At 40.8% G+C, this 15,458-nt stretch overlaps 1 protein-coding gene across 2 annotated transcripts; it reads right to left on the reverse strand.

Annotated features, from left to right (window-relative positions):
* Positions 1-914: 914 nt before the first annotated feature.
* Positions 915-6,573, reverse strand: rsph3 (radial spoke head 3). 2 transcript variants are annotated; one of them, XM_047388576.1, is made up of 8 exons: positions 6,336-6,573; positions 3,786-3,867; positions 3,579-3,711; positions 3,355-3,500; positions 3,037-3,240; positions 2,503-2,665; positions 2,279-2,365; positions 915-1,067 (listed from the first exon to the last, which is right to left on the reverse strand). In XM_047388576.1, the coding sequence occupies exons 1-8, from the start codon at positions 6,443-6,445 to the stop codon at positions 988-990; spliced, it is 1,005 nt and encodes a 334-aa protein (XP_047244532.1). In that variant the 5' UTR covers positions 6,446-6,573; the 3' UTR covers positions 915-987. The 2 variants fall into 2 exon arrangements, with proteins under 2 accessions (XP_047244532.1, XP_047244531.1); XM_047388575.1 differs by having other exon boundaries at positions 3,579-3,714.
* Between the last annotated feature and the right edge of the window lie 8,885 nt (positions 6,574-15,458).

The raw sequence follows: 15,458 nt of genomic DNA on the forward strand, positions 1-15,458 counted from the left end.
TTCCTCCAGATTCTGGCACCCTGATTTCCGAATGACATGCAGAATTTGCTTTCATCCGAAAAAAGTACTTTGGACCACTGAGCAACAGTCCAATGCAGCTTCTCTGTAGCCCAGGTCTGGGGAATGCGGCACCTGTAGCCCATTTCCTGCACACACCTGTGCACGGTGGCTCTGGATGTTTCTACTCCAGACTCAGTCCACTGCTTCCGCAGGTCCCCCAAGGTCTGGAATCGGCCCTTCTCCAAAATCTTCCTCAGGGTCCGGTCACCTCTTCTCGTTGTGCAGCGTTTTCTGACACACCTTTTCCTTCCCACAGACTTCCCACTGAGGTACCTTGATACAGCACTCTGGGAACAGCCTATTTGTACAGAAATTTCTTTCTGTGTCTTACCCTCTTGCTTGAGGGTGTCAATAGTGGCCTTCTGGACAGCAGTCAGGTCGGCAGTCTTACCCATGATTGGGGTTTTGAGTGATGAACCAGGATGGGAGTTTTAAAGGCCCCAGGAATCTTTTGCAGGTGTTTAGAGTTAACTCGTTGATTCAGATGATTAGGTTCATAGCTCGTTTAGAGACCCTTTTAATGATATGCTAATTTTGTGAGATAGGAATTTTGGGTTTTCATGAGCTGTATGCCAAAATCATCCGTATTAAGACAATAAAAGACCTGAAATATTTCAGTTAGTGTGCAATAAATCTAAAATATATGAATGTTAAATTTTCATCATGACATTATGGAAAATAATGAACTTTATCACAATATGCTAATATTTTGAGAAGGACCTGTATAATTAAATCTAAGGTATTTGTTTTCCCAAAGTGTATAATGCTAAACTTTGTGCAAAACAATATAAAGCACATTTATTTGTTTTATATTCACAACAAGCTGAATAACAAAGAAAGACAGAAACTGATCGTTGTGAGTTGGGTTAATAGAAATAAATAAAACATTTATTTCTGATGGAAACATTTGCTGGTCAGCAGGTCTTTTCATGGGTCAGAGCTGTCTTGACGTGTCTCCAGACGATTAAACTCTTCCAGTCTTTTCTGAGAGACCTCATAGATGATGGCTGAAACAGACACAGGATGAACCTTTTATGACACATTTAGTAACACTCGATACTTGTGACCTGTGTAATGCTTAGCAACCACCAATAGATGGCACTAATTGAAAGGGTTATTGTTTTACCATCATTCCAGTTTCTAAATAGTTTTGGTGGCATATAAATTTGTTTTTCAGTGTTTGTCCATAAGTTTCGTGGAGGTGTGCAACTGTGGTTGTTTCTGAATAATTACATTTCCTTGCAAAAGTATTCATACTCCTTCAACCTAAAGTGTATTTAATTTGGGTGTGATGTGCTAGAACAAAGCAAAGTAGTACTTGATTGTAAAGTAAAGGGGAAAAAAAAAATGCGACATGTATTTCTATTCAGCCCACACCCAAAATTCTCAATTGGATTTAGTTCTGAACTTTACTGGGCCATTCTAACTCGTGAGCATGAGTTATCGTTCTGTAGCACTCCATCATAGCTTAGACTGTATGTTTCATCACATTGTCCAGCTGGAAGGTAAACTTCAACCCCAGTCAAAATCTCTATACGTTTTCATCAAGGATTGCCTCTTTATTTAACTCCATCCATATTTTCATCATCTTGGACAAACTTTTTTGTCCTGCTAAAGAAAAGCAATCCCACAACATGATGCTGCTACATCCGTGTTTCCCTGTGGCGATGATGTATTCAGGGTGATGTGCAGTGTTAGTTTTCCCTCCACTTATACTATTTTGTCTCATCTGACTAGAGCCCCTTCTTCCATGTGTTTGCTGTGTACCCTAAATGATTTATAACAAACTGCAAACAGGACTTTGCATGGCTTTTTTAAACAATGGTTTCCTTTCTGCCACTCTTCCATAAAGGTTAGATTTGTGGAGTGTATGAATAGTTGTCCTGTCAACAGATTCTTCTGTTCTGACCTGTGAATCTCTGCAGCCCTTCTAGAGAAACCGTGAGGTTCTTGACTGCTTCTCTGATATATGCTCGTTTACCAGCCAATTAAGGTGGATGGCCATGTCTTAGTAGGTTTACACTTATACCTTACTTCTCCTGTTTTAGGGTGATGGATAGAATAGTATTCCATGTGATGTTTACATTTTGGGTTATTGTTTTATAACATAACCCTGCCTTAAACTTCTCCACCACTTTATCCCTGACCCGTATACTGTGTTCCTTGGTCTTCATGATGCTGTTTGTTGAAAATAACTAAAAGAATATGAGTATCTTACTGTCTAGCAGTTCTCTTGCAACGAATCTCTTCTTTAGTTGGTCGTTGACCTCAGCCATGAGCCACGGGAGGAAATTAACCTCAATATCTGCAAAATTAAAACCACAGATTTAATAAAAGCAGCGCAATGACAATGTCCCACATGCGGTGAGGCATGACCTATACACTCAGAGTAGACCAGCAACGCCATCCTGTGGGAGAACGGTGAATGCTTCACAGGCTCACCTTTCTCCACAGGGTCATAAAAGTAGCCGTGGTTTCTCAGAGAGGTGAAGACTGAAGGGAGGAGGCCAGCCAAGTACTGCTGGCTGAATGCCTGGGCGGCGATCTTCTCTGCAGTCTCCCGTTCTTTCTTCAGCGCCTCCTTCTGTTGGGCAACTCTAAGCTCCTGGATTCGAAAGGAACAGTGTTTTATATTTATCTACGTTGCCTCGTGTGCCATCTAAAGATTTTAAGTGCAACAGTTCAAACTGAGGCAAAAAAATCTTTGGCTGTATAGAAAAAAAAAAGATTTCTAAGAAAAGTGTCAATCAGATTAGATTTGATAACAGTGTCCATGACAACTTCAGCAAACATATAAAACCAGAACCACAGCTCATATCATAAAATATATGTAAATAGTTCTTGTGAAATCACAATTGCTGATTGCATAAGATGTCTAAACTGTTGACCATGCTACATTAAGAATAATAAAGCATAAAATAAAATAAAAATTTAGTGTCAAATGCTTAAAATAATCCTAGCTGCTTGTTCTCCTACTTTCTCCTCTCGACGGCGTCTCTCCTGCTCCTGCAGACGCTGCACCTCTGCTAGCTCATTGTTTCGGAGCTCTTGGAAGATCCTCTGCTGGGTCCTCAGGCAGGCCAGCTCCTCCTCCTCCATCACCTCCAGCAGGGACTGTTCAATCGTCTTCCCTACCAGGACCTCCAAGACAGGCTGCACCTCCAGGTCAAAGTCAAACAACTGCAGAGGATACTTATATTTAGGTAATGCTTTGTTTGTTTTACCCTCTAATTACTGTCTATCGATATGTAGATGTTTTTTTTTTTTTACTGGATTTCTGCTGAAAGTACTCACTTCTCCCTCCTCTATCTGTGTTCCAGCATCTACCCCAGATTTGGCAGGAATGAAGAGCGGAGTTGCTGGTTTATCCAGGAACTCATCAGTCTGACAATCAATGTCTGTAGCTTCAATGACATTGCTCAGTTCTTCAAGGTAAAGATCTGGAAATAAAGGGAATAGTATATTAATCTCATGTTTCAAAAGCTCGTGGGCAAATAATTGTATAAGAAGAGTTTCACCTGTTTGCACATCAACATGTTGTCTACCCTGCAGAGCTTCAGGAGACTTGGTTCGTAAATGCACCCTGGCCTGTCTTCTTGCAATAGCTCTCCTCTTGAATGCTTGCTGTTTAGCAGGGTCTGACTGATCAGTCTGCTGACAACGAGTGACCCAAGATAATGATAAAGATGTAGAAAAACAGTGTAACATACATGTTTCATACGTACTCTAGGAATGGGGTACTGGGCGAAGGTATTTCCTCTGACGACCCGACGATCATACATAATGTTTCCATACTGGCGCTGGGTTCTATGTTGGCAACAAAAGAGATGCAATGATATCATTAGCAGTTTATGGTTGTAATTCTTGTCTTACAAAGAGAAAAATTGATCCAGGTAGCGTTCAAATCCTGGAGAAGCTACTGAAATGTTCATAAAAATATTCCATTGTAAAGTGCAGTGAAAATTTATTTTTCCCATTTAATTTTTTTCTCCTTTTGCTTTTTGTCACATTTAAATGCAGTTTTTATTTGATGAGTTACAAAAACTGCTGAGTTCAATTGTATACTACCTGACCTGTTGAATCAAAAAATTGCTTTAAAAAAAAACATCTGACAACATACGGTAGGTTAAATAAATTTGAGGACGAATATCAATCTGGAAACGGTTACATAGCCATTTCTAAGACTTTGGGATCTGAGGGAACCACAGAAAAAGCCATTATTCAGACAAAAGAAAACATGGAACAGTGATGAACCTTTCCAGGAATGACTGATCTACCAAAATTACTACAAGGGTTCATCAATAACTCAACCTGGAGGTCTCAAAAGGACCCAGAACATCTAGGGCGAAGCAGGCCTCACTCACCGGAGTTAAGCTCAGTGTTTCTAATTCAACAATAAGAAAGAGACTAGACAAATATGCCATTAAGAGGAGAGTCTTAAAGTGAAAACCATTGCTGATCAAACAGAGAACAAAGGCCCATCTCACATTTCCCAAAAAAACTGACTGGGTTTTCCTTTACAACTGAAAGACTGGAGATCACACTTAATTACTTCATCTGCTGACTGATCTCAGACGGCAGGATTTTTCAGACCAACTATGGCCAGCTGAGTCCATTAAACTCTCATGGAAACTCTCGCAAGGGCAACAGTTGAGGCGAAAAACATACCAGTAGGTGGCGCTAATAGAAGACATTTTCATAATTCAGACAAGTTATATTTCTGTTACACTCTCAATTAAAATGAAAGAGACTCAAATTAAAATATGTTAAGGTCAACCCACACGTGAACATGATTTGGATAGTGTTGACCATATTCTTTGTTATGGTGAGAGTTTGGAACCTGTGTTTATGATTGTAAAGTTGTAGCTGTAATCTAAAAATGTTAAAAATATTTACATCTTAACAGACAATATTATTTTTGGACTGGATTGTGCACATGAACATTAAGAAAGCATGATTAAAAAGGCTTATTCCACGTGGAAAATATTGTATTCAGAAATGTCCTTTCAATAAATTAAGTCCTACTACCTTTATGCTTAATATGTGTATGTTTGGTTTAAAAAAAACCATCATTATACACTGCATTTTAGTCTTGAATATCAGAATATCTCTGTCTTGTTTCGTTTTTTTATCCCTGCATGATTGTACTTAGTTAGTTGAGAGTTTGTATTATGCCCAGTGCTGTTGTGACCAGCCTCTCTTTTTTATTGGCTGTCTGCAACAGGTATTTGCTGCTGGGTCGGTTATCAGTTCACATTTTACGACCATGTCCAAATCTGCCTCAGAAAATTCAAACATGTTTGTTTGACTGCGACTGAGGAGGAGTCAGGTCAGTTCCCCTCACACTCTTGAACTTTCTTCACCCCATCTCACACTAACAGATTTTTGTGCTGGGTCTCCCTGTCCACTGGTGCAGACTAAAATAAAATCCAGTTGTAATGCTTGACCTTAAACAGGCTGAAATAAAACAGTTCTGCAAATGACAGTGGGACAAAATTTCTCTGTAGCCATGTGAGACCCACTGGCAGTTCTTACAAATGGTTTTTAGCAGTAGTTGCCCCATAGGATGGCCAAACAGGTTTAGAGGGCATTTGTTTTCACAGCACTGTAGTAATGATAGCTTTAACACAGGTATTTAAATTAACTGAGCAACTGAAGCTTCAAATTTTCTCACACTTTAAAACATGTTCATTTAGATAAAGGAATTGTATTATCTGGTAGTAAAATTAAAGTTAATGAGATTATTTCTTATTTAAATGTTGAGTAACACCATATTTGACAGGCCAGAAAAATACTTCATTCGGCATGAATAGGTACTTTACATTCATATTTAATTTCCATTGTAAAATTTGTGGGTTTCAATCTTTTTAGTTTCCACGCCCTGAAGAGAAGCTATTGGGACTATATTGCTTGATTTTACTACAAATATCAAAACAGGACTATCAAGCCATAAATAATATTGATAACATCAAGAGCGTACTCTTGAACCTTTTTGTTATTTTTAGCTATATTTGACTTATTTTTTTATTAACTACAAAAAACACGTGTGCAATAGTAAGATTGTTTAAATGTATTTTAAAGACCCTGTAATTGGCGTTTTATGGCCCACTGTAAGGACCTGACCCAACACTTGGGAACCACTGCGCTTAGTTACACTGGTTTGCTAAACTGGTTGAGATGTATATGTCACTGTAAGCTTACAAAACACCAATTTAATGATGTCAACAAGCTTACAGCTTTATCGTTTCAGCTAAACAGTTCAAAGAGAAACGTACTGTTCGGGCGCAGGTTCTCTGTATTTGGAGCGGATCTCAACGGGTCTGGGCCGACTTGAGAAAGTGTACATTCCGTTTGGGTCTCTGAGGCTGTAGGAAGGGAGAGCCATGGTCCTGAAACCGTCCCAGCTTTTATTTACTGGGATCCAGTTCAAATTTGCGCTGATACGTAGCAAGTAAGACGTCTGCTTGGAAGCTGTCAAGTGCTCAACTGTTGTAGCAACCGTCTCCAGGAAGTAAAATAAAGCGGACCCTACGTCACGTCCGTTTAGGGCTACTAACGAATGACTTATTAAAACGCTTAACCTGCTCATCCTGCTGATAAGTGGGGGAATGATTTATGTGTTGATGAAGTAAATTCAAATAGCGGTGTATCACGTTTTTTACAAGGTTTGGACAAAAAATAAAACATACTAAAGCATCAAAAATTAAAGGACATAATGCAATTTAAATGGCAAAAATAATATTTTAAAATAAAAAAAAAAGAAGTAACGATTTCATAAAAGTAAAGAAAGGTTTGCAAGCAAATAAGATAAAATTTGTACCCAAAAGTTAAAAGTTTAGAAAAAAATCTGATGGATCTTCCACAGAAAAGGTAGAATTCCAACATGATCCCTAAGACGACCTGCTTTTATTATCCAATATGGCTGACATGCATTTAAAACAGAGTTAAATTTATAGCATTATTACTATATAATCTCAAATGAACATGTTGCATTGCTTTTTGAATTCAACAATTGAAAAAAACGCTTTATTTAATCTTGTATTTGTAATAGCAAATACAACCACAGGAATTAGTGTATCTCTGTTTTGTTTTTTTTTTGTTTTTTTTTCAAATTAAAACTGTCACATGCTCAACTCAGATGTGATACAATTTTCAAATGTGAGTTGTGACTGATTCGGCAAGCAGTTCTTCCAGGTCATGAGAAAAAAATCAAATAAATTGCCCATTGAAATCAGATTTTTGACATGCAAAGTTGGAGGAATAAACAGTTTGCGTCACAAACCAGAGGCACAAATTGTGCTGTATAAATGCTATTTAAGAAGATGCTCCTTTTCTGTTGGAAGCCATATAATGGGAAGAAACACCTAGTGTTGCTGCTAGTTGTTAGCGCCACAACAGTTAACAAATCCAACTGTTTTTTTTTAACTTGCATCTGTAACACACTCAATTCAGATTACCTAGTTACGATTTTTGATGCAAATCCAATGATGTTTCACTTAGATTTGAACATGAAAAACAAAATTTCTGAGTTAGAAAACTCAAACACAAAGCCCAAGGAAAATGAAAGTTCAACATGTAAAGTTTTACTAAACTCTCTAAATTCAATCTTGGAATGATGTCACACCCATGTTGAGTTTGCATTTTCAGATCATTGAGTAAATACATCATTATCCAGGGGTCTTTGTGTTTGTGGTTTTTTATTTAAAGTATATTGGATTGTTGATTTTTGTCACTATGTTGTTCCATATGCAGTTCATTCCATTGTGTTAAGATTTTTAGTTCTTTTTTTGGTTCATTGTGTATGAGTTTATCCTTATTTTTGTGTTATCTTCAGGTTTTGTTTTAGTAAGATCATTTTGTGTCCTGTTTAGTTCTCTCTGCATCCATCCTGTTCAAAGAATCACTGTCCCTCTGGTCCTCAGTTTAGTCTTTCACACAGCTGCTCTACATTCTCTTGCGTAATATCACCTGGTACTCGTGGCACACCAATCTGTTTCATTACCTCTTCAACAGATCTGTCTACTGTTTGTTGCCTGCACTCCTCTAAGAGAGATCTTTGCCACCATTGCCATGTTGTCTTCTCTCAGAGGTTTTCCAGTTTCTTTTGTGGCTGTTTCTTGGTCTTTTAATAAATATTGGGTTTCAATATGGAACTGCTGTGTTCTGATCTGTATTTGGGTCCATCTCAACCATGATCCATGACAGAACAATGGTTGGTGACATGTTAACACCTTGGGATTTCTGACTTAACCCTACTTTAAATTTTTCCAGCTTCTTCCTGGACCTGTCTGGTTTGTTTCTTGATCTTCATGATGCTGTTTGTTTACTAATGTTCTCTAACAAACCTCTGAGGCCTCCACAGAGCATCTGCTTGTATACTGAGATTAAAATACACACAGATGGACTCTAATTACTAATTCGGTGACTTGTGAAAGCAATCGAATGCACTGGAAATTATAAAGAGATATCAGAGTAAAGGGGGTGGAAGATAAATCTATACTACACTCAGATTTCTGTTTCTAAAACATAGAAAACTACGTATCTATTTCCAACATTTTACAATAATGCGCTGCTTTGGGCTCTACTATTACATAAAACCGTAATAGAAAATACAGTAGTTCTTTGTGTGACAAAACAGCAAAAAGTTAATGGTTTAAATTAAAAGGGAAATAAACGCATTGAGCAACATTCTTCTTTCTTCTGCAGGTTTCTTTTTTTTTTTGCATCATTGCAAAAAATGAATGGTCTCAACTTCTTGTGGTTCAGGCAAACACCAAGATATCTGTCACCATCCATTAGCCTTGTCACTTATTGTCTGTTTTTTAAGAGTAAATTTAAACATGGAGAAACAAAAGTCCAGAACAGATGCTAAAAAAGATATGTTCCTATAAAAGTGTCAGCGCCCTCTCCTGAGTGAAAGCATATAAAGACAAATGTACTTAAGAAAAAGAAAAAGACACTACAGAAGTTCTGAGTATAACCCTTTGATTCAAGCACCACATCCTGGATAAAAAGCCAAAAGGTGAAAAGTCATCCTCCTGTTGCACACCTACACTTCACCTAAAGCACAGAGATGAAAGGTATCCTTTTGCAAGCTCATTTTCAGTTTGGACATTCATACTCACATTATCTTTATGGTTACTGCAAGATAAAATCAAATATTAACATACAAACCAGGCTGAATGTGTATCTACTGTGCAGTGTGCCTTGCACAAGCAAAGCGTGATTACACCCTTGAAAACATTTGCTTTGCTCTCTGCCAACAACAAGTTGTGGGCAGCATGAGGCGTTTACTAAAAACCTGAAACTCAGCTCGACATGTCGCCAAACCACAGGCAGCATTCTCATCTATACGAACAGAAAAAACTGAAAGTGTCAGAGAAAAGTAGGACACCATAATCCAGGCCTAAGCTGTATGCAAGAGGAGAAAGATCACAGTTTTGTGAGAGTGACATCAGCCTATCAATTATTTTATCCGGATCTTGATTTTTCTTTTATAGAACTGTCAAAACAATTTTTTCTTATAAATTTATTATAGGGCTTCATGGTGGTGCAGTTGGTAGTACTGTTGCCTTGCAGCCAGAAGGTCCTGGGTTCAATTCCTGGCCAGGGGTCTTTCTGCATGGAGTATGCATGTTCTCCCCGTGGATGTGTGGGTTCTCATAGGGTACTCTGGCTTCCTCCCACAGTCCAAAGACATGCCTGTTAGGTTAATTGGTCACTCTAAATTGCCCTCAGGTGTGTGCATGGTTGTTTGTGTGTTGCCCTGCGATGGACTGGCAACCTGTCCAGGGTGTACCACTATGGAATAAGCGGTAGAAAATGACTGAGTGACATTTATTATATAACTTTGCAGTGAAAACCATGGTTATCCACAATGGATAGCTAAATATAGCTGCAGCAACATATACATCTTTTTATAATGAACATCTATTCATTTTAGGAGGTTCTGTGTTGTGAGGAGCTCCCTTTTGTGCACAATAGATTCTTCATTCCTCAGCTGTCCTGAGTCATTACACATTTTTAAATAAGCAAACAACCAGGCTTTGCCATTGTATTAGCCCGTCGTATTAGTTACAACCACAATATTATGTAACCATCAGGGCAAGCTTCCACACGTTCCCCTGTTGCTTTGGGGGCGCCTGTGGTCTGAAATTTCCCTTACACAACCTACATGTTTAAACTCTCTGCTCACTGATGTAAAGTGAGAGTTATCATTACGGCTTGAACTTTTTCAAACAGTATGTCTTATCTTGGACACTGAAGAAAAATTTGTGTTATGCATTGACTAAAACATAGAATCTGTGATGAAGAGGAAGAAGTAGTGGATGAAGTGGTCAGAATAAGCAGAGAAGATTAAATAGAGCGGTGCTCAAGTTCAGTGTTAGGTCATTGCCATTTGAACAAAGATTGAGCTGGAGAGTGATTTTTGAAATTTGGTTCAACAAATAATGGTTACTATTTATTCAGTATTTACTCTGTTTTAAAAATCCAGTCATAACTCAAGAACCTGCAGTGCTGTGTAAAGGCATTTGTCCCCTTACAGAGTTCTTTGTTGTTGGATTTTGGTCACATTTAAATAAATAAAAAATCTTCAGGCATGAAAGGTTTGTAGACATGTCACAGCATCACAATCAGATTTAAAACAATTCAGTTCAGTTCAGTTTAGTTATATAAGGCCAAATCACAGCACATGTCATCTCAAGGCACTTTACAGATTCCAAGTCAAGTACATATTTTCCAAATTGATCCAAGTTATCAAAAAGTGGATTGAAGTTCAGTTTACTATTCAAATTGGTTAAAAAATTTTCTAAGTACACCCAGCAGTGCCATTGTTTTTAAGGCTGATTTGACCCACATGCAGAGAACACTCAAACAGAGAAACGTTTAAAGAATTTATTAACAATTTGTGAAATGTACAAGGAGCGAAGTTTCCAGGAAGGCCGTCTGACTGGAAGGGAAAACAACAAGATGAGTTCAGATCGGGATACAGACTTGCTAATTCTGTGGTTCGGCTTACTATTCAGGTGGGGCGATCCGCCAGGGGGGAAATGGTTGCGAGTCTAGAACAGTGAGGTAGTTCTGATTCCGTTGGGGCTTCTTGATGATCCAGGAGGAACCATAGGAGGGTGGACAGGGTTCGCTTAACCAGACAGAGAGGTATCCAGGGTGGCCCGCTGCATGAAATGAATCCAGAATCCAGACTGTGATCAGAGGTTTTCTTGAGATCTCCAACAAGGAGCAAGGCTGAGGTGCCTAAGACAAGGTAAACAGACTGTTAGTAAAAATCCTCATAAAACATTCACAAGATACAAGGTATATGGCCATGGAGTACTACCACGAAGGGCAAAAACACTCAGGCGCAGAAGGGCAGGTGAGCCGCCCTCATATAGTCCTCTGAACTGATGAGTCAATGAAGAAAACCTGTCACACCTTCGGTCCTCCAGCTCCGCGGCCCCTAGAGGTGGAAAAAGGAAGCAGCAGACACGGAGACAACCAGACTCTGACACTACCTCCCCCTCAATGGCCGCCACAAGGCGGCCCCGGTGGACCGCTCTGGGAAGGCCAGAAGTCCTGGATGAGAGTGGGGTCCAGAATGAATGAACCAGGAACCCAGGAGCGCTCCTCCGGGCCTAAACCTGCCCAGTCAATAAGGTACTGCCATCCCCTGCCTCTCCGACGGGAGGCCATGATCCGGCAAACCGAGAAGGCGGGATGGTCTTGGACATCCCGGGTGGGAGGAGGGGGCTCGGCTTGAGGGCAGAGCGTGCTAGATTGGACGGGTTTAATCTAAGAGACATGAAAAACAGGGTGGATACGGAGACTGGCAGGCAAACGAAGGCGAACAGAGTCAGGGTTGATGAGAGACTGAATAGTGTACGGGCCGATGAACCTGGGAGACAGTTTTTTGGATAGGGACTTGAGTGGAACGTCCCGTGTGGACAACCAAACCTGCTGACCCGGGCGGTAGGCAGGAGCGGGGACGCGTCGTCTGTCCGCATAGCGTTTGTTCCAGGCTGCGGTCTGATGGAGAGCCCTGGAGGCAGCGGACCAGATGTGCTTACTTCTCTGGATGTGCTGCTGGACTGACGTCACTGCGGTCTTCTTTTCATCGGATGGCAAAAGGGGTGGCTGATACCCCAGCGAGACCTCAAATGGAGAGAAACCAGTTGGAGCCGACACGTGAGAGCTGTGTGAGTATTGGACCCAAGGGATGTAGGTGCTCCATTCGGTGGGACTGGATGAGGTCACACAGCGGAGAGCAGCCTCTAGCTCCTGGTTGAGCCTCTCTACCTGACCATAGGTCTGTGAGTGGTGACCGGACGTCAGCGAAACCTTAGCTCCCAGGGCGGTGCAGAACTCCTTCCAGACTCGGGCGGTGAATTGGGGGCCGCGGTCGGATAGAACATCTTGGGGAATACTATGGAGCCGGAACACATGCTTAACCAGGAGCTTGGCAGTCTGAAGGGCTGAGGGCAACTTCCTGAGAGGAACGAGATGGCATGCTTTAGAAAACCTGTCTATAATAGTCATAATTGTGGTCATACCCTGAGAGGCAGGGAGGCCGGTGACGAAATCCATAGCGATGTGGGACCAAGGTCGATGAAGAATACTGAGTGGTTGTAGGAGACTCGCAGGCGGACGATTAGAAGTCTTATTTCGGGCACAGATTGAACAGGCTGTTCAATCTGAAGAACAGTCCTTAACATCCTTGTGCAGCGAGGCCGGCCTCTCTGCGTCGCTGTCGCTGATCCTCCGTAAGCCGCGCCCTTCCCAACTGCATGGGTTTGGGTGCGGCCTGACTCGGAAACAGCTGAGCCTGCGGGTGGGAAGAGGAGGCGAGGTGTACTCTAGTAACGGTCCGCTCTGAGCAGATCCGTCTCCTCTCCCTCATCCTGATGTCTCATCTGACAGCCAGGGCAATGTACTCTTCTAAATCCTCAGGTTCATCTAATAAAGTGAGCTCATCCTTTAAAGTCTCATCTAAAGTTTGAAAAAATGCTGATTTCAATGCGCTGGAGTTCCAGCCTGAAGCTATGGCCAAAGTGCGAAAATCTATGATAAACTCTTTTAAGGGTCGGTTATGTTGTTTGAGCGCCCGCAGACACCGAGCTACGCTTGACTGATCCATATCAATGTCAAATATTAGTTTAAAATCTTAAATGAAGTCTGCATAGGTACAGCCAAACTGGTTTAAATCAGCAAACTTTGCCTCCGCCCACCGAAATGCTCTACCGGTCAGTCAACCTAACACATAGGAAATCTTAACGTCGTCGTGGGGAAAAGATTGAGGGGACCTATTGAACACCACGGTGCACTGTAATAAAAAACCTCGACAACTCCCAACCTCTCCAGAGAACTTCTCAGGGCTGGGGGAAGTTACATCACGACTATGAGGGAGTTGCTGTGTTACTGGAGGACCGGCAGTGCCACCTGGCAACCAGACTCTGACAAGCAGTTGCATTGAGTCAGTGACTTGCAGCATTCACTCCTCCTGGATGATCATGTAGCGACCGTGGACAGCCGATTGCATTGTATCATTGACGTTGCAGCAATCCCTCATCCTGAGCATGAAACGACAGTGGAAACGAAAACTACCCTCTAACAGGAAGAAATCTCCAGCAGAACCAGGCTCAGTGTGAGCGACCATCTGCAAAGACTGACTGTGGGTTTGAGAAGACAGAGCATACACACAAAAGAACACAAAAGCACTGATCCAGGAGCACTTTCTATGTTAAACAAAAGATAAAAAGTGAATGGCAGTAAAAGCTCTGTTAGTGGCTTCATTTAGGAAAGAAACACAGTTAATGAAAGAGAGCACATACAGTTATGCCCCTTTTCCAAGGGCTCTACTTTGGCTGGCTCCAGTCCACTCAACTTGTTTTGCAATCATTTCCATTACTGGCTCTTCTGGCTTGGTTCTGGCTTTCTCGCTACCTGCTCGTCAACAGGTCCCATTGGGGCTGAGCAGAACCGAAATGTGACATGAACAGACTGCTGATCAGTAATTGGTCCTGAGACAAACAAATCTGAACATCAACAGCCACCAGAGACCAGAAAAATGGAGGAAAAACTAATAAAACGAGCTGTCCTGCGCACTTCTGAAAGTGCACACTCCCATGTTGTGCACAGGAGAAATTTTTATTTATTTTTCTCCCTCAATGTTCCTTTACAGACTCCGCATGAAGCACATTCATGTTAAATTGAATGAACATTGTATTATAGGCCTATCTTGGTATGCATTGGGTCAAGCGAGTCAAGGATCTGGAGATCTGGAGAATTTGCCTGTGGAGGAATCATATGATGAGAAGGTCAGGAGTGTGTGATTTTTACAGTTCAGAAACGAAGATACCTGCAGTGATGCGTTTAAGTTCATAAATTCATTAGTATCTAACAATTTTTCTTCTAGCCTGAATCTTGTGGCTTTGGGGTTTAATATTTCTCTCTTTGTGAAAGTTACATTCCTTATAAGTATGAGAGGAGTGAGGATGAACAGGTAAGGGGTAGATTCGTTCCTTCTCATGTATAGTGTTAAACCAGCTCTCAGAGTTTATAACACTTTACATTGCCGGGAAACTCGTGTAACAAAAATGATCCCTCAATAGCGATGGAGGTGCTGCATGAAAAAATTATAACTATTTCCCAGAGCTAGAAAAATGCCAATAATGTGCTGCTCTCTCAACCAGGAGTGTATATTTGAAGATATAGTCTGTTTGTTCCACATTTCAATTGAAATGCAACATAAAAGCCTGTCAAAATTTGTGTGCCCCCAGTTATCTTAGTCAACACACTGTGTCCCCATTTACTTTACTGAACCCACACTTTACATGAGGATTGTTGTTATAACAATATTTACTGCAGGACATGTTCAGACTGTTGATTACTGAGGAGCTTGTCCCATTGGGCACTCATGCCAGAGCGTGTGCTTTTTTTGCCTTCATTATTGATAAGCGGTCACAGTAAGCTGAGCCGCAACAAAGCTCGCTGTCTGGAGCTGTTGGACACGTTCATTATGGCGACAGTATCAAAGGTCACCTGTTAATAAACACGTGCCCATTCGCTCACATTGAGAGGAGCAAAAGATAAAATACTAAAATGCAGAAAACAAATACTGTCAAATGTTTGATTGTCAGGTTGTTTAAGCTTATTTTCATTAGCAAATGATAAAAATAATCAGAAGGTCTAAAAATATGGTTCAAGATTAAAGAAAGGCACCAGTGGCTTAGATAACATTTTGTTATCTAAGCTGACCATATCAGGGGCCATCCATATCTGCTAAGAACTGGAAAGCAACGGTACAATTTCCACGGACTCACCAAAACAAGACAGAAACAGATTGAAAAAAATCTGCCTTGCCTGATCCTGATGAGTTTTGATTTTAGCTGAGATATTCACAT

The sequence above is a fragment of the Girardinichthys multiradiatus genome, chromosome 15, assembly GCF_021462225.1.
Source record: "Girardinichthys multiradiatus isolate DD_20200921_A chromosome 15, DD_fGirMul_XY1, whole genome shotgun sequence".
NCBI classification, from domain to species: domain Eukaryota; kingdom Metazoa; phylum Chordata; class Actinopteri; order Cyprinodontiformes; family Goodeidae; genus Girardinichthys; species Girardinichthys multiradiatus.

What these genes read in the sequence shown, in the direction of transcription:
- rsph3 (XM_047388575.1), bottom strand. Translation starts at nt 6,445, where the DNA reads ATGGCTCTCCCTTCCTACAGCCTCAGAGACCCAAACGGAATGTACACT. An exon ending in CACAGATAGAGGAGGGAGAA is followed by an intron (nt 3,241 to 3,354) that starts GTGAGTACTTTC and finishes TATCCTCTGCAG; the next exon opens with TTGTTTGACTTTGACCTGGA. An exon ending in GACGCCGTCGAGAGGAGAAA is followed by an intron (nt 2,666 to 3,036) that starts GTAGGAGAACAA and finishes TTTCGAATCCAG; the next exon opens with GAGCTTAGAGTTGCCCAACA.